At 49.5% G+C, this 24140-nt stretch overlaps 2 protein-coding genes across 2 annotated transcripts in view; one reads left to right on the top strand and one right to left on the bottom strand.

Moving 5' to 3' along the window:
- TG (thyroglobulin) overlaps positions 1–24140 on the bottom strand; it is a 244302-nt gene that overhangs the window by 44939 nt on the left and 175223 nt on the right. The gene's annotated exons all lie outside the window — the stretch shown is intronic.
- The window catches only part of SLA (Src like adaptor), a 33139-nt gene continuing 20478 nt past the window's right edge, over positions 11480–24140 (top strand). The window contains exons 1-2 of the mRNA XM_044244919.1: positions 11480–11742; positions 23598–23695. Coding sequence (XP_044100854.1) covers positions 23635–23695 — 61 coding nt within the window. The 5' untranslated portion in view covers positions 11480–11742; positions 23598–23634. The remainder of the gene's footprint in view (positions 11743–23597; positions 23696–24140) is intronic.

Consider the following 24140-nt stretch of genomic DNA (forward strand, 5'->3'; position numbering starts at 1 on the left):
ATACAAGTCCCCTACCAAATATATGATCCACAAACACTTCCCCTCTTCTGTCTCTTTCACTTTCCTGATGGTAGCTTTTGCCGCTCAATGTTTTTAATACTGAGGAAGTCAGCTTTTGGAGTCATAGTTAAGAAACCATCACTTAACCTTTGCATTCTATATGGAAATATTTTTAAAACATTTTTTCTTTTTTTCACAATGTGCTGCCAAAGTGCCCTCCAGAGAGGCTGTGCTTTGGCGTTTTGTCTGCAAACTTAAATCGCCGACTGGCTCTGTCTGCACATGGAGGAGAGTAAAGAAAGGTAGCAGCAGTTAGAGGGAGCCCGCTGTGTTTCCTGCCCCTTACAAACTGTTTCCAGTGTGTGCTTACTGAACTTCTTACTGAGGATCGAGAACTGTGTCCCTTTAGTGAAAGAATGGCAGGGGCTCAGAGAGGATAAATGACCTGTCCCCAGTCACCTACTGCTTGGGAGCTGGATTCAGGCTGTTTGTCTCCAAAGCCACTTCTCCCTGTGCCAAAGGGAACTGGGATGGAGGCAAATTTCTATACTCTTCCTTCCTTCTCCAAACACCTTGGGAAACCCTGCTCTTCATGGGGCTCAGCCACACAATTGTCCTCTTTACTGATGGAGGCACAGTCCAGAGGCCTTCCCAGGCATCTGTCAGGGGAGCACTCCAATGTGGGGGACGGGGGGCACTCCTAGGCACTTCAGCGTGGAGAGGGGAGAGGAACCAGCCCTTGGCTCTGCCCTTTAGAGTGGAGCTTGCTCTCCTGCCGTGGTTTTCTTCCAGGTTCCTGCAGACTTGACAAAATGCCTTTTTCCATCTGTCACAAATATTATATCTAATTGTCTCCGTCACCTTCTGGCTGTCAGAAACCATTTAAATGCTTGCCACTGAAAAAGGACCGATTTCGCCAGCAGACCGATCTCCCGTTGAAAGTGACAATGATGATGGCAGATGCAAGGATGGGCCCCTTATTGCAAAGGGATTTTATAAAATGCAGGGAGTCTTTCCCTTCATTCTTGGTCAGAGATTTGCATTGGTATCGGTTGCCTTTTAAAAATAAATTCATAATTAGAGCTTGCAAAAGTGCCTGGGTGTTTCTTTCCAGTCACTTGACCCTCTAGCTTTGTTTCAGGGACCAGCTGGCCCAGAAAAAGGACCAGTGCACCTGTAGAGGGGAGAAGAAATGCACTGGCCCTTGAGGATTACAGCCTGGGGTTGAACTGTAGCTTTGCTGCCTTCTTTCTCTTTGGCTTCGAACAAATTACATTTCCACGTCTCCATCTCTCAGCTCTGGAGCACCTGCCTCACAGACTTTTGCAAGAGGTGCAAGAAATGTGTCCTGTGAGGAGCTGTGCACGCACCCTGGCTTCTAATACTTCTGCCGGCTTCTAATACTTCTGCAGGACACCTGCACGCCAGCATGTCATTGACTAATTCCACCTTATCCCTCTCTTAAACCCTTGCAAACAACCCTCAGTGTAGAAAAGCAGTAACAGCATGAATTTAGAAATCAGAAAGATGCGTTTGAATCTCTGCTCTGTTGCTTGGCGGCTTTGTCATTTCAGGGAAATCAACTAACATCACCAAATGTGTTTTGCAAAGGTGGAGTTTTATCTGTACTTCTGAGATTTGTTGTGCAGATTGGTGAAGCTGATGCATGTGGAGGCATTCACGGGCAGCTGTTGCCCAGAGCTGTGTCCTTGTACTCATTTAAAGGTGGAAAGATGGTGGTGGAGAGAGATCCCCCAGCAGGTGCCCCCCGAGCAAGAAAGCTGGTCCAGAGCGGAAGTCTTACCACCTCAATTCTCCTCCACAGGATGGACCAAGCCACTTGTGTTCCCTACCAGTTTGACTCCTGCAGTCAGCCATGGTGTACGAAGAATTTCCCTAAGAGACAGGAGGGTCTAGAATATTGCTGAAGCTAGCAAAGACTTCTAGAAGTGAGAAAGTCATGTCCAATCACCATTTTCCTCCCAGTCGTTTCTGACTGCCTCCCTCTCTCCATTTCTCCCTTCCTTCATGTTCCCTCCTCCCTCCTTGCTTCAGGAAATGCCACCGGCCAGCTCCCAGCCAGGAGAAAGGGCTCGCCACCTTAGATAGGCATGGTGTGTGCACATGGTCTGAGGTTCTCGTGGGTGTGCATGGCCTTGAGTGTGCAGGAGAGGAGCTGGCCGACTCCTGTGCCAGAGTGGGGTCAGGGCAGCCCCTCAGAGGACACCACACAAGGAGTGTGACCTGAGTTGCCTGGGTGGGATCAGACCACAGTCCTGGTGCCTGAGCCTCACACACCAGCCCTCCCCAACTTGGCCTGCTGTGCTCAACACAGCTCAACGTTAGCCACTCCTTCCTTAGCTTGTGTTAGCTCCAGTGGTGTGTGAGGTGAGAACCCAGCTCCCACCCTGTACAGAGGACAGCCCTGACAGCCCCTGGCCCGTCATTCAAGGAGACTGTCTCCCCAAACTTTCCCATGCAGACACTCCAGGGGACATTTACTAAGGTGCTGATGCCTCTCTATGAACTAAATAGGTATGCATCATTTCCAACACCATCCCTTTCAAATGTATCGAGTAGAAACAGATAAAAATTACTATAGTCATAGAAAAAAGGGACAGAGCATGGGCATCAGGATTAGAGAGATCTTACTGAATCTTGCACTGACAACTTGGCAAGTGGCTTTACTCTCTGGGTCTTAGTTTCTCCATCTATAAAATGGGTCTATTATTTCTCAAGGTGTGACATCAAGAGCATGGGCAATGGGGCTCATCAGTCCAGGTTCAAGTCCAGCAATCCTTCTTACCCACTGTTTGTCCTTAGAGAAGTGATTTAAGTTCCCTATGCTTCAGCGTCCTTGATGTAAAATGAGGGTAAGAAGAATATTCCCCTCGTTTATCGTTGAGTTGAATTCAGGAGACAACAGCGAAAGTATGTGTATGTGTTAGGTTTCTAATAAGTAGAAGAAATCATTAAAATCATAATCGATATTTCAAAGAGTTCTTCTACAAATGAAATCAACTGAAGCACCAGGCAGAACACAGTTGATACTATTTACAATATTAGTGCTACTCAAACTAAAATAAGAAATAGTGAAATATCCTCCGGTTAAAAAAAGGCTTCCATGGTTGAATTTTGTTCTGGCCAAGGCTATTTTAAGCCATTGAGCTTGTCTGTCCCTATCCGTCCCCCTTGGCTGCCGCTCACTGCTGGTGTAATTAGTTGTGGCTCGGCGGGCGATGAAGTAGATACCGGCTAGCAATTTCACACACGTCCAGGCACTTATGAATGCCTGACACCATTTTAAGATCACATCACAGCAAGTTCCAAGCTTGCTCTCCTTAGGTACCAGCAGCAGACCTCGTTGTGAGTACAAAAAGCGCATCTCCCCAAAGCTAGGGCATCACAGAATGAAAGCTCTGGAGGGGACACCAGCAAAAGTCATCATTGCTCTGTCACAGATCTTAAGCCCATTTTGTGCTATTAAAGCACATTTAGAGGTGGATGGGCCAGTGCCTTTGTTATGTTTTAGATGAAAATGCCAGGGCAGGGCGCTCAGAAGACCTGACTCCGTTCACGATGAGAAGCTGATCAGAGAGGCTTGATGGCCACGTGTCCAGCCAGCTGTGTTGGCTGTTGCCCAGCTGTCCCCGGGCTGTCCTCAGGACTCAGGCTGCTCTGCTGCAGTGAGCTAGGCAATTATCAGGACAATTCTGTGCCCATCTTGGGGCACCCTGATATGGTAGCAGCTGGAGGGGATCAGAAAGCGAAGAAGGACTTGAGAAAATTTCTGATCTACAGGGAGGGGAGGCTTTTATGGTTTTTATTTTTGTCTTAAACCTGCTCCCTCTGTCCTTCCCTCCCATTCTTCCACCCTGCTCGCTTGGGCTGTGAGAAGTGCTGATGCCAGGTGTCAGTCACGGACAGAACAGCTGGGCTCCTTGACTTCATGGAGTTTACAGTTTTGGGAAGTCAGGCCGGCCGAGAGATGAGGTGTTAATGAGAGACCCTTGAACAAATTCTCTTCCTGGAGCCTGATGCCACCCAGTGCCATCATGCACTGCCTCTTTCTCATGGGAAGCAATACTCTGGTCTCTGTTTTTAAGCGGAGATCACAAAAGGGCCTCTGTGCCCCTCCCAGAAGCTGGACTATATATTTGCTGTGGGGAAGATAACATGTAGCCTTTCAAAACTCCTCATTGAGATCCCCCTTTTTTAACAATGATACCTATCTCCTTTGTTTCTGTTAGAGTCTTGGTCTCCCAAAGGAGGTGCCCAAGATAATTCACTGGAACACAAAAAGAAAATTCTAGAATGTACTATTTAACTAGTCTTATACTTTAAAAGTATTTTTTAAAAAATATTTTTATATTTATAATGTGTGTCTTTGCAGAGTCACCTACATATATAATTAATGATTAAATGTTCATATATGGGGGTGCTTACTCAAAACTCTTGCTGTCTGGGTGCATACTTGAAAGTTTGGAGATGATTATACTTGACAACAGAAGAGACCCTTTTCTCAGTCAGCTGAAGAAAGAGTCCAGCTGGGACATCACCACGGACCCACAGGGCCTGCTCTGTTCATAGGAATAAAAATGATTGGCAAATGTTTTGCTTCTGGGACAGTGGCAAGCCATTCTGGCAAGGCTCAGCGGCAGATGGATGGCCCCATAGCTGCCATCCCTCCTGCCCACCAGTGCCACATGCCATGAGACAGCCTCAGGCACCACCCACTTGGATAATCGAAGAATTCCACCTCGGGGCAGAGGACAAGAGCGGGGGTGGGTGGTGGGGACATAGCTTGGCCTCAGCTTTTGCAGGGTGTGAAGGGAACATGAGCCCTTGGAGCAGACTCTGACTCAGTAAGATGAAAGTTCCATCAAAGCCCTGGTTGGCCCCAACTGGAGACTCATCCCTGATTCTGGCAGATCCCAAAATGAGGGGAAAGCCATTCTAGTTGGTGGAACAACAGGAGTAAAGTCCAAGACAAAAGCCAGTAGAGAAAGGGGAAGATGACTAGGAAGGCAGGTTGGGGCAGTGAGGACCAGATGAGGATCTGCATGAAGGCAAGGATGATGGGGAAGAACAGTACTGGACAGAACCGGTTTGAGGAGGGGTAAGTGGTCAGCCTGTCCCAGCTGCAGGAGGTACAAAGAGATCACAGGAGGCAGGATGACAAATGAGTGGCAGATCCCAAAGTCACTTCCATTTCCAGACAAGATGCAACTGAAGTCATCCCCATCATGAAAAACAAAATGAGAAGGCACAAAACGAACATCCGGCTGGCCCTGCCAAATGTCCCATTTTGATGGACAGCTCTCATGTTCAAGGTTGAGCTGAATGTCACTCCTCCATCAAGCCTTGGCTTCCCTGCAAGCACAAGCCATTTCGTCTGGTTTCCCTCATCTCCGGAGCTCCCACCATGCTGCCCTGTCATCAAGGTTCCGGTTCCTTCCAGGACCCTGTTTGACTCACACTGAGCTCCTGGGCGGCAGGGCACGTGTCACCCGTCACCTTTATCTCCCTAAAGCTTAGCCTCACAGCTGGCCAGAAGTTAATATTCATTTAATATAATTGTCATTTGAATAAATGAGTGGCTCAGTTAGGTCTAGGGGATAAAAGAGGTTGTATATTAGTACACGAGAGGAAGTTTGTAAGGCAAGCAAAGTTACAAGAATAAATTTAAGACCCACTCAGAGAACTTTCTGAGCTCTGAGAAACCCGGTGACCTTTTTATCAACCTTCACAAAGCTGGGAAGAGCTAAGGTCTCCCCTGCAAAGTGGAGTTAGTGGGTTAGGTTGAGCAATGAGCAAAGACAACAAGCCCAGTGAATCAACACTTTTGTGCAACTTATTACAGCAGAGTGCAGGGGGAAGAAAGCTTTCACTTTTCTCTCTCCTGAGAACACTGTTATGTCAAGAGGCCTCTCAGAGAAACACAGAGAATCGGATAACATGTGGGTCCCCTGTCTGCTGGAGAATTCAAACCATCCAGATGGACCACTTATCCATTTTTGGAGATGGATCCAGAAATAGAAACAACTGCCATCTTTAGAGAAACAAGAGGTTCTGATGTCTCTCAGATTATGCCTATGGTTAGCTTACTATCTTCCCCAGAGGTAAAATTCAGCATTCACAATTTACAGGCTTTTGATCAGAAGGCAGGTGCAGGACCTTCACTTATCCATTTAATTAGTGGATAACTATGGGTCATTTCTTTTGGGGTAGGCTCAGTGAGGATCAATGGTCATGTGTTGGACCTTCACCTGCCTTCTCAACAGCATGCACCACTTTGAAGGGCAAGGGGGACATTCATGTATATACCTTGCACTGTGCTAGGTGGTCTGTACACATTGTTCTACAGACCCACAGTCCTGGGAAGGCAATAGGATTAATAACACCTGTGCAAGGTCACACATCTCCCAAATATCTTGAACTCCTTCTCTTGCTCTTGACTTCCATGTGCATGTGTCCTACTGCTGTGAGCAGTTATTACTCCGAGGCTAGTTCTGAGGAGGAAACAATCATCTTTGGTTGGGGGAGGCTGGAAATATGTAAGAACAAGGTAAACTCTGAGTTGGGTCGTGCATAAGGGAGGTCATCCCACATAGGTAGGGGAAGGGCAGTGGCAAAGTTCATGGTGAAGAGGTGGGAGGCTTGTCTGATATGCAGGGGGCCACATAAGGTTCTTATAATTCAAGGCCACATCAAGGCCTTGAATGGTGATGTTGTCATGGGAGGGGATTAGAGAACAAATGTGACGAGCTCTGAATGCCAGGAAAAGGGATGACGCTGGTCCTGTGGGAAAGAGGAGTCTTCAGCAGGTACTGGAGGAAAACACAGGGCAGGAAAGGTGTGACAGAAGCATGGGGACATGGGACGTCCCTCTGGGGGGCAGTGAATAGTGACAGTGAGCTCACCTCCAGAAGTGATTGAGCTGGACTTGGATGGTGTCCCTCATCAGCTGGTTAAGGTAGAGCAAGCAAGCTAAACCCTAGGAACCTTGGTCTCTTCAGGTGACATACAGACTACTTAGGAAGAATAAATAAGTACCATAAACAGAGCCAAGACTCTTTCCTGGCACTCCCCAAACATCAGTTCCCTTCTGGCCCCTGAATACCACAGGCAATCCCTGCCCTGTGATTTCCCCAACGGCCCTTCCTCCTGATCTTCACAGTGGCGTCATTCTGGGCTCATTTCAAAACTCTCTTCCCAGGCAAGAGTTCCCCCTCCTGTCCCCATTCCTTCAGGTGCTTTCTAGGCCATTAGCTGTTCCCATCGCTAACTCAACCCACTGGAGCAGCATCTAACACAGAGAAGGTGCTCAACAAATATTTGTGGAATGAACAGTTGAATGGATGAATGAGTCACTTACCCAGCCCAGGGAGGGGCATAAACTTGGTTCTGAGACAACTTTTAGTTTGAGTGGGATCTTGAAGGTCATATGGTTTAATCCTTTCAAATACAGATGATCCTCTCTATAGTCTTATAGTACCAAGCATATGCTCATGCAGCTTCCCAACTAAATGGGCCAACCTACACTTGACCGTCTACACCAAGAGGGAGCTTATTAGTTCCTGAGGTTGCCTTTCTCACCTTCGAACTTTTCACTTATGTGGAAAGAAGGAAAAATACGTTTGAATAGAACCAGGAGTCTGCTAATACTAGACCAAGCTGTAAACCATGGGGCTTACCCACCCCACTCTTGCCACATAGGACTGAGTCGCCTTAACTTTCTAAGACCTGGAGCCCCTCTGTCCCCAAAGATGGGGAAATGGGCTTCTTGGTGCTTGGGCTGAGAGACCTGCCAGTCCCCCAACTAGGGAACATAGCACCTGACTCCTGACAAGGTTAAGAACATGGTGAAACATTCCATTTCAGTAATGTGATGACCTCATTCTTAATAGAGCAATCATCAGCCTATGAGGGCATTTTGCTAATCTGCCTGGGGCCATAGCCTGGGACCCAATAATTAATTAACTGGAAAATCCTTCCAGAAGGCAGGTCTTTCTACACAGATAGACTTGAGCATCTTTCTGAGCCCTAAATTGGGGCCTCCTGACACACTGTTACTGGGCTGGAGCTGACCCTATACTTATACTTGAGATCTTTGGGGGGGGGCATCCCCTGCCAAGTGTTTTTATGTCTTTATCTCTTGTACTGACTCAGAACATCAGTGACCTTGAGTGCCAACAATCCAATCTGGTCCCACCATCCTTACCACCAGGTGCCCATGTAACCAAGAGTCCACACCCCTGTCGGGTTCCCACCCTATTGGCATCTTTCCTATATTCCCTTGGGGATCTGACAGTGTGTCTTTTTCCTCCACAAGATTAGAAATTCCTTGAGGGCAGGGAGGGATGGAGCCCTACTCATGTCACGCATCTGAGGATTCCCTCCCCGTCTGTGTTCCCAAGGCAGGTGGGACACACAAGAACTTTGCAATTGATGACATGGATGGAACTAGAGGGTATCATGCTGAGCGAAATAAGTCAATCAGAGAAAGACAACTATCATATGATCTCCCTGATGTGAGGAAGTGGAGAGGCAACATGGGGGGGCTGGGGAGTAGGAAAGGAATAAATGATACAAGATGGGATGGGGAGGAAGACATCCATCAGAGACTCTTAATCTCACAAAACAAACTGAGGGTTGCTGGAGGGAGAAGGGGTGTGGAGAGGGAGGTGGGGTTATGGACACTGGGGAGGGTCTGTGCTATGGTGAGTGCTGTGAAGTGTGTAAACCTGGCGATTCACAGACCTGTACCCCTGGGGCTAATAATACATTATATGTTAATTTAAAAAAAACTATGCAATTGTCATAAATTTTGCTAAACTGAGCAGCATTTGCAATTCATGAGAGAACATTGCCCAGGTTGACCTATTCAATGCTCCCATACCTCTGCAGGACAGCTGTAATCCAGTGGTTCTCAGGGGTACTTTTGCTCCCTAGGGCACAATGATGACGCCTGTGAATCTTGGTGGTCATGACTTGGCAGAAGTCGGTGTTACAGTCATCAGGTAAGTAGGGGCCGGATGCTATTGAATATCCAATAGCGCACAGCTCAGCTCCCCCCTCCACTCCCAATCCCCAACCCTTTGCCACTTACACACACAGCAAAGAACGGTCCGGCCAGAATGTCCATAGGGCCAAGGTTGAGAACCCACTGGGAAACTGGAAACAGAGGTCTAAAGTTGGGGTCACTTGCAGACACTTGTACCTAGACACTTGGCTGACCTGGCTTCATCCCTGCCTTTGCTGATACTGACCTCGTCTCCCACCTCCGCACCCCACGACTTAAGCCACCAGTCAGCTCCCATGCAGCAGAGTTGGTGGTTTTAGGAACATATTCTCAATCTCCCTCTGTTTCCTGGCAGCTACCCCTCAAAGTGAGAAGGAGATGAAGAAACAGCAGAGGCAGGGGAAGTTAGCTGCACTCCCGCTAACCCCCTCCCCCCCGCATCACAGAATTACCCAGCAGAAACAGGCAGAGCCGATATTCCACTCCTGGCCACCAGGGGCTCCCAATCCTGCGCTTCTCTGCAGCAGCTTCTCCTGTCCAAGGACTGTGTTCTCCGATGGAGACCCTGCTGTGGTCCCCCATCTCTCTGTCATCTGCCTCTGCCATCAGACTTGGAGCTTCCCCGAACCCTAAAGCCTATGCCAAGCCACAGGTCCCTCCTGCACCTCTCAGCCTGGCGTGTCCCAGGCCAGGTCTCATCTCATGGTGCCTTCACTGACAGGCCTTCCCCGACCACTGGCCACTTGTGGGAAGTAGCCCCCTCCCACACCTCTTTTACTCCTCCGTGTGAATCGGGTGGGAAAACTCCACTTTAGCTTAACTTCTGCCCCTCTGTTCTTCCCCATCAGAATGTTTCTCAACATTTCCTTTCTGCCTTCCTGGGCTGCCTATCCAGAGAGTGGGTATTTTCACAAGTTGCCTAAGGAAGCACTGTCTAGTACAGAGTTCAAGTTTAGAAGTGGCCCTGATGTTTTCAATAGATTTGACACGTGCACTGAGTGAGGTTTCTAAATGACTGTCCCTGGGTGGCCACGTTGGCACTGCTGGGCGGGAACAGCGTGTCATCAGTCCTGGACACTGGTCCTGGCTCTGTGATGGGGCCGGGAATGTGATTCTGGGGAAGTCACTGGACACTCTGCTCCATCATCATTTTGAAGCGGGGGCCAACCGGGGCTCTTGGAGGGCCGTCCCAGCCCCAGCAGGTAACTCACTGGCAGTCCTACCACCAACAGCCCTTAGTCCCCATGCGCCTGAGCTTTCCCACACACCATGGAAAGACACATATACTGTGAATGGGGACACACATACTATGAATGGGGAGCTATATACTATTATTTTCTAAATGCTGCACCTATCAGAAAGTTGAAATAGTACAAGGCACATATGCCCATCACCTGGATTCAGCAAATGTCAGCATTTTGCCACATTTGCTTTCTGCCTCGCTCATTGTCTTTTTTTTTTTTTTTTAGACTTTTTTATTTATTTGACAGAGAGAGTACAAGCAGGGGGAGTGACAGGGAGAGGCTCCCGCTGAGCAAGGAGCCTGATGTGGGACTCAATCCCAGGACTCTGGGATCATGACCTAAGCTGCAGGCAGACGCTTAATGACTGAGCCACCCAGGGGCCCTCATCTTTTTCTTGATTTATATTTATTTACATTTACATATTATAGTTCTTTTTCTTTTAGCGAACCACTTGGAAGTTGCAGACGTCAGGACATTTGCCTTCCAGATACATCAGCATGTACCTCCTTAAAAACCAGTACATCTTCCCACATAACTGCAGTGTCATTTCCATGGCCCAGAGAGTTAACATTGACACAAAATTATCTCCAGTGCAGTATCTGTGTGACTACCCCTCACCTCCATCCCAAGAATGTTCTTTCTAGGTCTTTCCCTTCAATCCAGGAGCCAGTCAAGCATCCCACACGGCACCCAGTCATCACGTTTTCTTAAGTCATTTTTAATCTAGAACCTGCGGGGAGACTGAATACATTTCATAGCCTTTTTAGTTTCTTCTGGTTGTAGAAGGGGTTGCCTGTCTTGCCCCAGAAGGCTGATAGGCAGCTTCTTTCTGTCGTGGGTTTGATGCCTACTATTTCGTACCTCTGCCAATTAAACCCTGTCTGTGGCAGAGCCTGGGCAGAAGCTCTGCTCCAGAGGCCCCTTCACAGGGACAACAAAAAGCAATAATAACCAGGATGCTGAGAGGCCTGAGCTGCAGGCCTGAGCGCCAGCCTCCTTGGACACAGTGAGCTCTGGGGAATGTGTGAGAGCAGCTTCTCAGCCTCCCCTGCCTTTTAATGAGAGAAGAAGGCCCCAGCCTTCGAGAACCTGAGCACAGCCCAGCATTTAGAATCAAGTTGCATGCATTCCCAAGCACTTTGTAAATAAATAAATAAATAAATAAATAAATAAATAAATAATGCCACGGTCTTCCCTGTCCTTACAGAGAGAAGCCTACTCAGAGTGGTTACTAAAAACAGGAACCTGCTCTTCTGCAAGTCCCGCGCGCCTTCCTCATTTCTAGCAGAGGAAGTGTGTGGCCGGTGTAGCAACTGCTGTTCTTCTTGATAGCCCGGGTTTCTCTACACCCGCGGAGGTCTGGCCACCTGCTCACTGTGCTGGAGCCGCAGCAGCTGATGGAGAGACGGTGACGGCGTTCCCGGCGGGTCCTCCGTAGCTACTCCCAGGGGAGATCATGCCCAGCTTTTGAAGGTATCACAGGGGACATGGCAAGGGCCGGGCGGGGAGGAACCTCAGACTCCTAGACCCACAACTGACAGAGCATTGACTTTCTGGGGACAGGAAAGCACTCTGTGAGAACAGGCAGGGCCACGTCTCTAGGGAGGCCGGCACCTGACCCAGAGCCCAGCACATGGCAGCTGCCAGTGAATATTTGATGCAGAATTACATATGGCAAGATGGGCCGGGGATCTGGGGGGCAGGGCCACTCCTGCCAGAGGAGATTTCCTAGCTACGGAGCAATAGTCTGGCACATAGCAGGCTTCATACTAAGGGCAGCTCCTGCTTGCTCTCGGTGTTCCTAGCTGTATGACCTTGGGCAAGACATCTAAACCTATCCAGCCCTTCATTTTCTCCTCTGTAAGGTGGGGAGAAAAGTACCCAGCTCAATAGGCATTGGGCTAATGCCTAATGAAATTAGCTAACATATGCAAAGTACCCAGGCCAATTTCAGACACATAGTAGGTGTTCAATAAATGCTACCAGCAGGGAGTCACGACATCTAAAATATGCACAGAGCCCAGCAGGCTGACCGATCACAGTAGTGCTTCTAGGAGTTGGGTGGTGGATCTTTGGGAAGATGCCGGTGCTAACCAACAGTGGTAAGCAACAAGCAGAGGAGGAGGTATGTGTACGGTAGCTGGGGGAGGATTAAAGGAAAGGCAAATAGGTGAGGTATATAAATTCTGAAAACATTGGAGGTTAGAGGAGATTTTGGAGAGCTGGAATTCCCTAAGGAATTCCCTAAGGAATACAGCATTCCCTAAGGAATACAGCATACTCCTCATTCTTCAAGGTGCCAACACATCCAGAGAGCTTAATGCCAGGAAATTGACCTGGGCTTTGGCCGCCGAATGTCCTAAATTGGGGCCATGTGTGTGGGTGCAAAGGGTTGGTGATGAGGGGCCATGCTGAGGGGCGGGGGAGGGTCACTGCGTGGAGAGTTATTTTTCCCGCAGTGCTCAGAGCAATCCCGCAAGTTTATGCTTACTACGTGCTTTTGACAAATGAGAAAATGAGGCTGGGAGAGGGGAGAGGGTGAGTCATTTGTGTAAGTCGAACAGCTGGTGGGAGGCTCTAAGGGCTCTGAGGGCTGAGGTGGAGGAGGGGAGAGTCTCCGATACAGCAAGTACATGAAGGACAATAGTGTGTACCAAAACAGTGCTCTTTATTTTAAGAGAAATATATCCCCATAGTCTACAAATTCTGTGATTTGCTATGAGACGCTGAGCCATCAACCTATAAGCTGGGCTAGGGTCCTTTTACAATTGGTGAAAGAAGTCCCAAAGTTCCAGCAACATCTTTTGCAAATGATTCTATCCAGCTAGAAGAATGGTATTCAAGAGTGTTAAATGTGTCCTGAAAAGTATAATCATAATATTAAAAACCTATGAAATAGATCAAAATCCATTTAGATTTCTGTGCCTTAAACAGATCTTAGAGTCAGGGCAGCAAGACGGTCTCATGGAAAGTCTCTGGTGTCATCTGCTCTACCTGCGTCAACATTCTGGGTCAGCCGCCAAGGAGCTATGTGACTCTGCACATGCCCCTTTGCCTCTCTGAGTCTTATTTTCCTTTGCATAAAAAGACCTTGTAAGTTTGTAAGAAGTTTCAATTATATGTCATCTATAGGAGAGGGTAAGTACTAAGCAGCGGCTAGAGACAGCATTCCTGACCCAGACAAGGAGAGGACATCCGCCTCCTCAGGTGGCCCCAGGTAACAGTCAGGTAACAGACAGCATGACATACAACGAATCGAATCGTACAGCTACAGAGCAGGACGCTCCTTGATTTTTCGTAATGCTTATTTCTGCTAGTTTCTCCGTATGATGCAGCTGTAACAGATACGGCTCCCCCTCTTGAGTTTTGGGACCTGGCATTGTCTTACCAAGGCGACGGTCTCTTTTCTAAGACTTAGTAAGTCTCCATTGTGGTAAACCCTAACCAGCTTCATGCATTCATAAAGGGTACTGCTTTTTTTGTTGTTTTTCTTCAGTTTTCGTTGCACATTCAGCAAGAATTTATTTCCCCCAGATCTGACAGAGGCTAGAGCTAAAAATTCTCATTAAGCCTTTCCAGCATGTCAGGCCAGACTATTCAGTTCTTGTCAGCAAGCTGAGTGGGGCCCCGTGAGTACAGCTATCCATTCCTCCATCCCTCCCTTCCCTTAATAAATATGCATTGAGGCCATACCGTGTGACCGACTTCCTCCCTCTCAGCTCCCCGGGCGTTCCGAAGGAAATAAGTACCCTGGGTCCAAACCACTTCCTCTCATCTGAGAACCACCAAGGGAGGGGGCTTATTTCATTAGGGTAACTGAGCTACAGACAGAAACCCTAGGGCCTCGAAGGTTCAGCGGCTCCCTTTTGTTGTCAAACAGCTTTGCAAAGTCATACTTTCCTCCATGGCACTGGCCAGGCAGCAGGGACCGTGGCTGGAGGCCTTGGGGTGTGGCAGGTGGGGCCAGGGGAACAGCATCAGGAGAAAGGGGCAAAAGTACAGTCCAGCCACGCTGGGCTGTTCCAGGCACTTTAAAGACGATACCTTCAGGACCTCAACCGAATGAAATGAATGCTTACTTTGTGCCAGCCACCAGCTAGGGAACATGGTTTTGTTCTTGTTGTTTTTCATTGAGGAATATACTAGACAGGGACCATGTTCTCAGGAAGTTTACAGCTGGGGTGCGGTTGGGTAAGACACACTTAAGAGAAACAAATGCCTTATGGTGTGTGCCATGAAGGGAACAAACAGGGCCCAGGACAGAGAGCAGGGGTTTGCTAGGGAAGCTCGTGCGGTGTAATTCTCAGGCTATCCTGGGCAGTAGCCATGCCCTTCCCAGTTTGCAGACTCGCCAGTCTCTCCACTCCTTCCCTCCCCCCCAGCCACGGCCTCCAACTCACAGGGACAATCACTGGTTCCTTACACCCTCTGATTGCAAACTCCCAGCATTTGGAGTGTCAGACTCACTTCTTGATCTAGGCTCTATCAATACACCTTGGGGTCCATCTGCGGAATGCCCATTACGTACCTGACTCTCTAGCACGCCAAAAAGAGAGTAACGCCATAATCTTCTCATAAGAAAGGATGGATTCAGTTTTGTACAATCCTTCATCCATTCCCTGATGCTTAGGAGCACACAGTTAAGAGCCTTGCTCTGGAGCCAGATGCCTGGATTCAAATCCTGCCTCCACCTCTTACCAACTGGGTGACCTCCAACAGGTTTCAGAAATGCCCTGGCTTTGGTTTCCCCAGTTATACAAAAAGCACAATGGTAACAATGCGTCCTACATAGATTCGTTTTAAGAGTCAAATGGAGAGTCCCGCTGAAACACTTCCGCAACACAGTTAGCTCCGGTCTTTCTTCTGTTGCCATATACTCGGCCCTGTGGGGAGCTGGCATGGATCTGTGATGAACACAGGGAGCCCTCCCCCTGGTCTACCTGTTATTTGCAGGGGAGCAAACTGACACCCAAAGAATGAAAGTGGCTTGCCCCAAGTCTCTGAGAGGTTAGTCAGGCCCACTGTGGGTTCTAAAGATGCAATGTGTGAGAAGTAAAAATTAAGAAAAATAAGGGAGGGGAAAGGGGTTAACTCTCCCCCATCCCAGGGCTGGACTCACCCATTCAAATGATTTGATGACTCGAAGTTGACAGCTTACCCTCGGTGCCTGCAGGCTTAGAGCAGAGGGGCAGGGGTGTGAGGGGAGAGCTGGACAGCTGGCTCTTTGGCTGGCCACTATCCGTGAGCAGCACTGGCTGACTTGAGGACTTGAGCAGCAAGGGGACTTGAGGACCTGGGCAGGTAACATGCAGATTCCCAGGCCTGTGTGCTTCTCTGGCTTCCCCAGCAAGGCTAACTCTCTGAGTATATGTTAAAAGATTAAAAATGTTATTGTTCTAGGATGAGGGTGGTGGAAGGAATCAGAGTCAGTAGTCAGAAGAATCAGGGTTTGAAAGTTGGCACCACCACTGAATGAACTGCGTGACCCTGAGCAAGTGACTCAACCTCTCTGAGACTCTGTTTCCTGTGCAAAATGGCAGGCTCTTTGGGGAATCAGATGAGCCAGTGTAGTTCAAATACTTAACCGAGACTTTCCATGTAGTGGATGCTTCTAGCGATAACAACGGGGATGTCTTCAGGCACCTGTTCCAAGTAAGGACAATGGACAGAAGAAAGTCTCTTCGTGCCACAGGGGCCTGGAAGCAGGGGCATACTGGTTTGTGAGGGCCCACTGCACCCATCTCTTAACTCCGCATTTGGTGAGGTCACATTGCAAATTTGAGATCAGCCACAGTGGGAATATTTATACCATGGAAGTAATGAAACCCAACCGGGTCCCCCTCCCACCCCCCATCACTGTTACAATTTACTAGGTCACCACTCACCCACTCTCTCTCTCCAGTGCACATTGTTTTTCCACTTTCCACCTATCCTGTTTTATTTCCCTGTTGGAATAGCTTCTTTGTTCCAGCCATGAGTAAAACCAGATCTGACCACTGTCTTTACTTACAGACTTCCCTTGAACAATCACACAAGTCACCGTTACCATTATAATTTACTTAAAAGACAACGCAAGGTTCCCAGGAAGGTGGAAAAAAAAAAAAAAGAGTATCTCAGAGTTCACCCCCCCATAGCACATGCAAATATCCTGGGGTCTTTGTAGGAAGATCGGTGCCCCCGTCCCACTCGGGGAACCGTCTGACCACCCCGGGGTAGAACCCTCAAGTCCGTGCTGTGATGAGTGAAACCCAGTGAGGGGCAGAGACACTGGAACAGGTGGCTCAGCATATGCAAATGAGGTTATTAACAAGCTATCAATTTCCATCTCACGCGATAAGGTTATGAGCCACACAGTTGATTCATGTTTGTGAATAAAAAGCCCAACTAAGTCTTGACGTGAAATGTGATATAGAAAACAAATCACTAACTTTATGTCCCTGGGCCCACGTATCCAGGCGACCTCTCATGTCTGCACGCAAATCTGCCTCAGCCCCCTCCTTCTGATGAAACCTGTATTTCCCAAGTAGCCAGATTTGGAAGGAAAAGAAAAAGCTTGCTCATATTTATAGTTTTCCCATTCTGTGTAATTGTGTATCTGTGTAATCTGATACCAAATATGTGTCTTTACCACTTTTCTTTTCGCTGCCGGTGTTTAGGGTATACACATATATACATATATACATATATATATATCTATACACATCAGCCTCTGTGCATAAAAAAGCTGATCTAGAAAAGAAACAAATGAGAGGAGGGACTTTCTTCTTTTTACACAACGAAATATTAAAGCCGAGTCAGGACTGACTTTCAGGCCGTCTCGCCATGCGGGACACCACATCGCACAGACAGCGACCAGGTCTGGGCCCCAAGGCCCTTGCTTACTTGTGGCACGGCCCCTGTCAGCAGACAGGGGGGCCACACAGAGCCCACGGTTTGCACATCTTGTAATACCTCGTCTCCCTAATCCTTCCTTGTGAAACCCCAGCAAGGCATTGGTGGCTATGCCCATGTTTTAAATAAAAACAAACAACAGAAAGAGGCTTAGTGGGGTACTAAGGGGTGAGACTGAAACTTGCTTCAGCACCAACTGACCCCAAATCAGGCTCCGTCCCAATGCATCCTGAAATGAGCATAAAAAGTTTTATAGGATGTACCCATCCCTGTCTTAGGGTAAAGCTGAGATTCCCTGCCAGCCTAATAATATAGGAAATTCCTTTCTGGGCACGCAGGTGCAGAAGGTGCCAGAACACAGGCTCGTGGACATGGTGGTTGGGCAGAATGGTAGACAGAGTGTTGGACAGGGAGTCATGGCCCTTGTCCAAGCTTCCTGAGTGAACTTGAGCAGGTTGCTTGCTCTCTCTGAGCCTTTTCTTTGTAATATGAAGGCACTGAACTGCTATTTTTTAATTGGTGTTTTATATATCCTGGGATTGGGTTTTCCCTTCAGGGGGAGTAGGGTGGCAGGAGCGCTGAACCCCGAGTGCCCAACCAGCAGCTTGCTTTGATTGATGTTACATATTAAGCTTCTGGGGAAACTCTTAAAACAGGCTTCAGCCAACAGGTTTGAAATATCTTGGATGAGAGGATACCAAGGTCTCCTCCAAATGGCAATTGAAAGCCTCTGGTCTTGAGTCAGGCAGGAGGAGGGAGAGGGAGCATGCATGTACTTTTCTGAGCTAGCTACAGACCCTGCCCAGGGCCCCAGGAGACCCAGGAAAAGAGAACAGGGTGGGGTTGTGGGGGTAAGGGGGACCTGCTGTGGTTGCACCTGCCCAGAGAGGAGAACAGGGAACAATGTGGGTCATGGGGCAGGTGTGCCTGTTGGGTGAGGTCAGGATGTGGTGGGGTGCCCCCCGGATATCCTGCGAGATCCTTGGGAGGGAAACCAGCCCATGCTGAGCTCCCGTTCCAGCTCTTCTCGTACCTGCTGCATAGCACAAGACCCCCCCCCCCGGTACTGAGCAAGTCCCAACTGGGCAGGAACCTGGCACCAGACACATGAACAGGCCACTGAGGCAAAAGGGCCATGAGCCATCATCCGTCCCAACCCTTGTCCCATCGTATTTCAGAACGCTGAGATCCCAATAAGGTGAAGAGACTTGCTCAAGCTTGCAAGCAGTTAGCTGCCCACCAACCCCCAGTAGCACCAAGAGATCCAGCTCGGGGAAGCTTATGGCTATTTGATTTTATCAAACCTATCCCTGCTTCAGATGGGACCTGTAATCCAATCCTCAAAACAAATCTGCAGGACACGTATTTGTATCCCGTGTGGATGTTTAAAAATCAAGGCCCAGAGAGTATGGTAACTTGCCTAAGAAGACACAGCCAGGAGGCTGGGAGCTGGAATCCCAATTCAGGCTTGCCTGCCTTCAGAAACCCTTTCAAGTCTTCCTAATTCTGTCCAAGGTCTGATTCTGGTGGTAAAAGCAGTTCATGCATGTGGGAGAACATCCGGAGATTTTAGAAAGGTGTAAAAAAGAAATGGGTGTGTTTACCTTATAAAATTGCTACCCAGAGAGAGCCCTTGCAAACATCTTGGAAATAACTTCCTTTCATATTTTTCTATACATGTATGCATATGCATTTTATTTTTTTATAAAATTGGGATGGTGTCAGCCATTATTTTCTTGTTTCTTCCCCCCACCCCCCCATAGCATTTATCAGTTCTTTCACACTGTGAAAGGGTGGACAGCACTCCACGTGATTCACTCCGGCTCTTTTGACCACAGCAAGCGACCTAAGAGCTGAGGCCTGAGCTCACCTTCCCTGCCTCTTTCTCTCCTGTCCCTTCTGTCCCTTCTGCTCCCCTCCAACCAGATCCCCAGACGTGGGTTCCAAACATTGCCACCTGACCCGCCAGAGACCCTTCCAGGCCTGCCTGCCCCTCGTATTAAAGTCTCCTCCCAAAGTTTATGGTCCCAGAAGTTTACTTTGAGAGTCCTAAAAAAAATCATTTCTCTCTGCACCAGAGGGCAGGAAAGCAAGGCAACATTTCATGGAGGCTGTGAGCTCAGCAATTAGAATCTGACATAGCTGCTTTGGGAGCCAGACATCCCTCCTACCAGTCATAGAACCTTGGACAAGTTACAAAACTTACCTCACCTCTCAAAGGGAGTTGTTGTGAGTGGCAAGGTTATGATGGCTAGAAAATGCTTCGCCTGGTGCTGGGCACAGAGTAAAGGCTGATCAATGGTGGGAGTGGTGGCCCCAGGGACTACTGCCGCCTTTGGGGTCCCGGTGTGGTGGACAGTGAGGGGCCCCCCTGGGGGCATCACACCTCCACGCCTTAGAAGCCAGTGGACTTATAATGACTCTTTGTGGGGAAACTTGCTAAGCCGAGACGGAAGGCTGCATCCCTAAGTAGATTTCTATATTAATTAAACCATGTCATCCAGGTTCTCCAACTGTTCCTGGTTTTATTACAAAGCCCAGACCCATCTTCCCACAGCTGGGGTCCCTCAACCCTCCGCCTTCAATGCATTGTGTGGGGTTCAGTCTACTCGCCCTTCCAACAGCGAGGCCCGGGCATTAGAAGCCCAAAGTGGATAGAGCACACAGAAGGGTCCCAGGACACCATCCAGAATGGAAGGTTCTCAGAAGCCTGCCCCCTGTATTTATAAGATAATGTGGAACACACAGTGAAATGATCCCTGATTTGGTCACACAGAAACCTAGCCAGAGACAGCCTGTGCTGGCCACCACCTCCCACACCCCCAGGGGTAACTCCCTGCAGCCATGGGACCTCTCTATGCCTTGCATCTGCACTGCCCAGGGGTCCTAGGTGATCTTCCCTCCTCCCTGGGGAGAGGCAGTGGCACGGTCCCTGGGAAAGGACAGCAGACATGGGCACCAAAGTCAGGAGAGGTAGGTGTGCCTCCTGCCGCCCTACCCCACACCTTTCCAGCTCTCCGAGTGTGAACAGATGAGCTCACAGCTGACCTCCACACCAAGAAGGGGGAGGGGCAAGTCGGCCTCCCAGGGAGGTGGGGGGTGGGAGGCAATTGCCCACCAGAGGATGGAACACATCGGAACAGCCTTCCCTTGACCCTGAAGAAGATGAAGTCAGGGTTTGGATTCTGCCATGGGACCTGATAAGAAAAGTGATGATCATCTTTCTAATAATTGTCTTCAAAACTCGCCGAGTCTTGATTCCTAGGATTAAAAGGGGCTAAGCAGCTCTGTCTTTGGAGACCATCTTTTTCACTCCTCTCATTTTTCAGAAGAGTCAACTTGGGCCCAAGTTCACGGAAAGAAAACAGGATTGGTCCGAAGACTCGGGGGAAGCTAAGAGGCAAATACCAGCTCTGATCCCTGACATCACGAGGGAAAGGGAGAAAGAAACCAAATGTTCCGATCTAATGTTAATTAACTCATTTCTCTTTTGCCCTTTCTTTATTGTTCCTAGAAGCAATTATGTGTCTCCTACCCTCTCTCCCAACTCCAGCCCCTGCGTAAAACTGTCACTGATTAAATCAGATTCCTCACAGCCATTTCATTAGGGAGACTCTGGCTCTTGGTCTCCGGGGGCATTTTTACTCTGCTCAAATGAAAGCCTCTTGCAGATAAGTTAACTCCTTCCTGGAGAGCACAGGAAGCCAGCAAGCAGGCCACTCAGGGCTGCCGAGACCTTTCTCTGAACAGCGCGGGATACGGTGGGCTGGCGCGTGCGTGCCGACGCGAGACCAGAGAGACGGAGTGCGGGGAACAGGGCAGAGGGAGTGTGACAGACCTTGCGTGTGTCACCACCCTGGGTATGTTTCTTTTCTGGGATGGGCCTCAGTTTTCCCACCTGCAAAATGCAAACCTCGAGACTTTCTTTTTCCCGTCCCCGATTCCACGAATTCCCCCAAACCACACACACGGGCTTGAGAAGAGTTACAAAGCTGTTGGGAGGGACGGAAGTCAGAATTCCCTTGGATAGATACCAAAGTCTTCTTTCCCCGTGACTTTTCGGGAGCTGCGGCATGAAGGAAGGAAAGAGTGGGAGGTGAAGGCTGGAGGCTGTGGCCCAGAGGGGGCTCTGAAGGGGAAGGCGGAGCGGGAGGGCCGGGCCGGTGGGATGTCTGCGCGCTGGCGGTTGACATCCAACATGCAGCCGGGGTTCAAGGTGCGATCCCTGCTGTTTCACTGATGCTCCGTGCACGTGTCAGGCTGCAGGGAGCAGAACGGCATAGCCGGGGAGTCAAGTCCCAGACAGGACGCCTGCAAAGACCTCTCCCCAGCCTGTCCTGAGAGCTTTCTCCAGGCCTTGGTAATGACACTCAGGGAAGTGAAAGATCTGGGGTGACTGAGGGGCTCCAGAAAGCACGGGGAGCATAACGGGGCGGCAGAGGTCTCTGCAGGACATCTCTGCACAGCACACAGGGGCACGGCTCTGTGGTGGGGGACAGCCAGCTCCTCAGAGTCAGAGATGACTTTCTTTGCTCCTTCCCTGGACCTAAGGTGGGGCCTCAGAGGTGGCACGCGGTCCCGGTCCGGTGGGAGGGACCACAGGGGCCTGCCTTTCTCCAGGTACTGGCTCAGGGCCGGGGACAGCGCTGCAGGCAGTAAGGATCCCAGACCCTCCACTGGCATGGTTTTTTGAGGACTTTTTAGGAGCACATTTTCTTGAGTGCCTACACCAGCCAAGGAGCTGGCGACAAGGGGCGATGCTGTTAAAACCTACCTGGCTTGCAGGAAGGGCTCTGCCAAGGTCAGAGACATCCCTTCAGCTATATGGGGCCAAGGGAGAGGGAGGTAAGATGGGGAAATGAGGGGCTTCTATCCAGAGGGGTCACACCCTGGAACCATCTCTGTCGTTCGCAGTGGGCAGGATCAGAAGATGGGGTTTTTAACCTTGGATGTGGGATCCGTTCCAGCCACACTTTCTGTGGTGCATTTTGGGCTTACAGTTCATGCAAGCTTGTAATTATCTTAGGAAGAGCATGATTCTAAATGAACTCTTTATGTAAATATTTAAAATATATTAACTTTCCAGCAAAATGAAGTTTGCCTTTTCTCGTTTCCTAGTACAGGAAGGATCCCACCGCCCCGCCTCCTCCTTGATAAATTAGGAAGTGATACAGACCTTCCTCAGTCTCTGGAAGGCCTTACTGGGAGCACAGATCTTTCCAGAATCCGATTATGCAGTGCATAGAGGAAGGATTTAAGACCAGGGTGGGGGTTGGGTTGGCCAACTTCTGGACCCTTTCAAGTTACTCAGTTCTCTACCCTATACTGCAGACAAAGAAAGAGGGGGTGTAAGTTTTCAGTTGGGGGGGACAAGGGCTGGCGGACCCTGCCCTTCCCCGCTCCTCCTCACCCCCCACCCAACAGAAAGGGCTCTATGGGTGGGGCCTTGTTCTCTGTGCTTCAAGGATCCCAGGAAGATACATTTTCTGTAATTATCTATGCTCCCTTCTATAATGCTCACATGAGGGCCCAGAATTTGAATGTTTATCATTATAGACAATCTGAAAATACACTATAAATTGCAATCATTAATAGGGATTTTAGGCCAGGCCATGTTCTCAGTGCTTCTTGTGCTTTAACTGTTAATTCTGCAGCCACGACCCCCTGCCACAGGCAGGCAGAGGTCAGTAACATGCCCAAGGTCACCACACTTGGACACGCAGACCAGTATGGAACAAACCAGAGGCTCAGCAGCAGCCGTCCAAATCCGTGCTGCGTGACCTTAGACGAGAGCTTACCCTCCTGGGGACTCCATTGCCTTTACCGCGAAATGGGGTGAAGGAGGCAGGGGCTAGACAATAATCAGAAATCCCAGCGGATGTGCAAATGGGGCGCGCCGTAAGCATGCAGCATTGGTATGGAGTTTCCCTTCTTCACCGTGGGTCAGAGCATGTGAAGAAACGCTCACAGGAGAAAGTTGAGGCAGAAAGAACCCTCGGCTCAGCCCCCTCTGGCTGCCAAGCTGACATCTCCTTGGGGTTCAGGTGCTCCCAATTCCCCATGCATGGGGGTTGGGACGGGGTCCTGAGTGGGGTGGGGAGGAGCTGCGGCCCCTCTGAAACGCCCCTCGCCTTGCCCATGAGGCACCGCTGGCTGCTTTCCGTCAGCCGGGGTGCAGAGGAATGGAAACTTCTGCCACCAACAGCATTTGCTCGTAACTTCCCTCTCTGTGGTTTTCTCTGTCATTCCCTTGATAAAAGACCCAGGGCTGAGCAAATGTAACCAACATTCACGAATCTCAACTTCACATGAAAACACCCGCCCCTCGAGAAGTGAGCTGCTGAAAAATGATACACGATGTACTCTAAACTGGGTCATTCTTCACCCAGAGGGGCCGGCGCGTGGCTGACTTGCTGTGTGTATCCCCTGTGCCGTAGGCTTCGAGCATCTTCGGCAGCCCAGGGAGACAGAGCGATGGGCAACAGTATGCGATCCACCCCAGCACCTCCAGAAAGGCCCGTGCCCAGCCCAGATGGTAAGTCTGGCTTCTTGGATCTTGGGTGTGATGCTTGATTCCACCGCTCGGGAGCCGTGGCCGAGACCCAGTGACCGGGTGCTGACAGCTGCTGAAACGGCTCGGGGTGCAGAGATGCCTCCTCTCTCGCCGGGCTTGTGGTGAACGGTTCATGACTTGGGTGTTAAAAAAGACGGAGCAGCGGTGCCCTGAGCGGCTGCTGGCCTTGTGGGGTGGAACTCCGAGAACCTCTCGCTCCACCTTTATTTGGCAGGTGGGGAAACTGAGGCTCATGAAGGCAGTGCGATTTGCTATGGGAAGATTCAGATTTCTAACCCCGGCCGGGCTCATTCTGAACCCCTGGTTCTTGCTTACCACACCCCGCCAGCCAGCCGCGATAGAATATGACGGTGGGTTTACTATGATCACATCTCTGCAGAAGCGTTTGCAGTGCAGCTGGATGAAG

The sequence above is a fragment of the Neovison vison genome, chromosome 4 (assembly GCF_020171115.1).
Source record: "Neovison vison isolate M4711 chromosome 4, ASM_NN_V1, whole genome shotgun sequence".
In the NCBI taxonomy this organism is placed as follows: Eukaryota; Metazoa; Chordata; class Mammalia; order Carnivora; family Mustelidae; genus Neogale; species Neogale vison.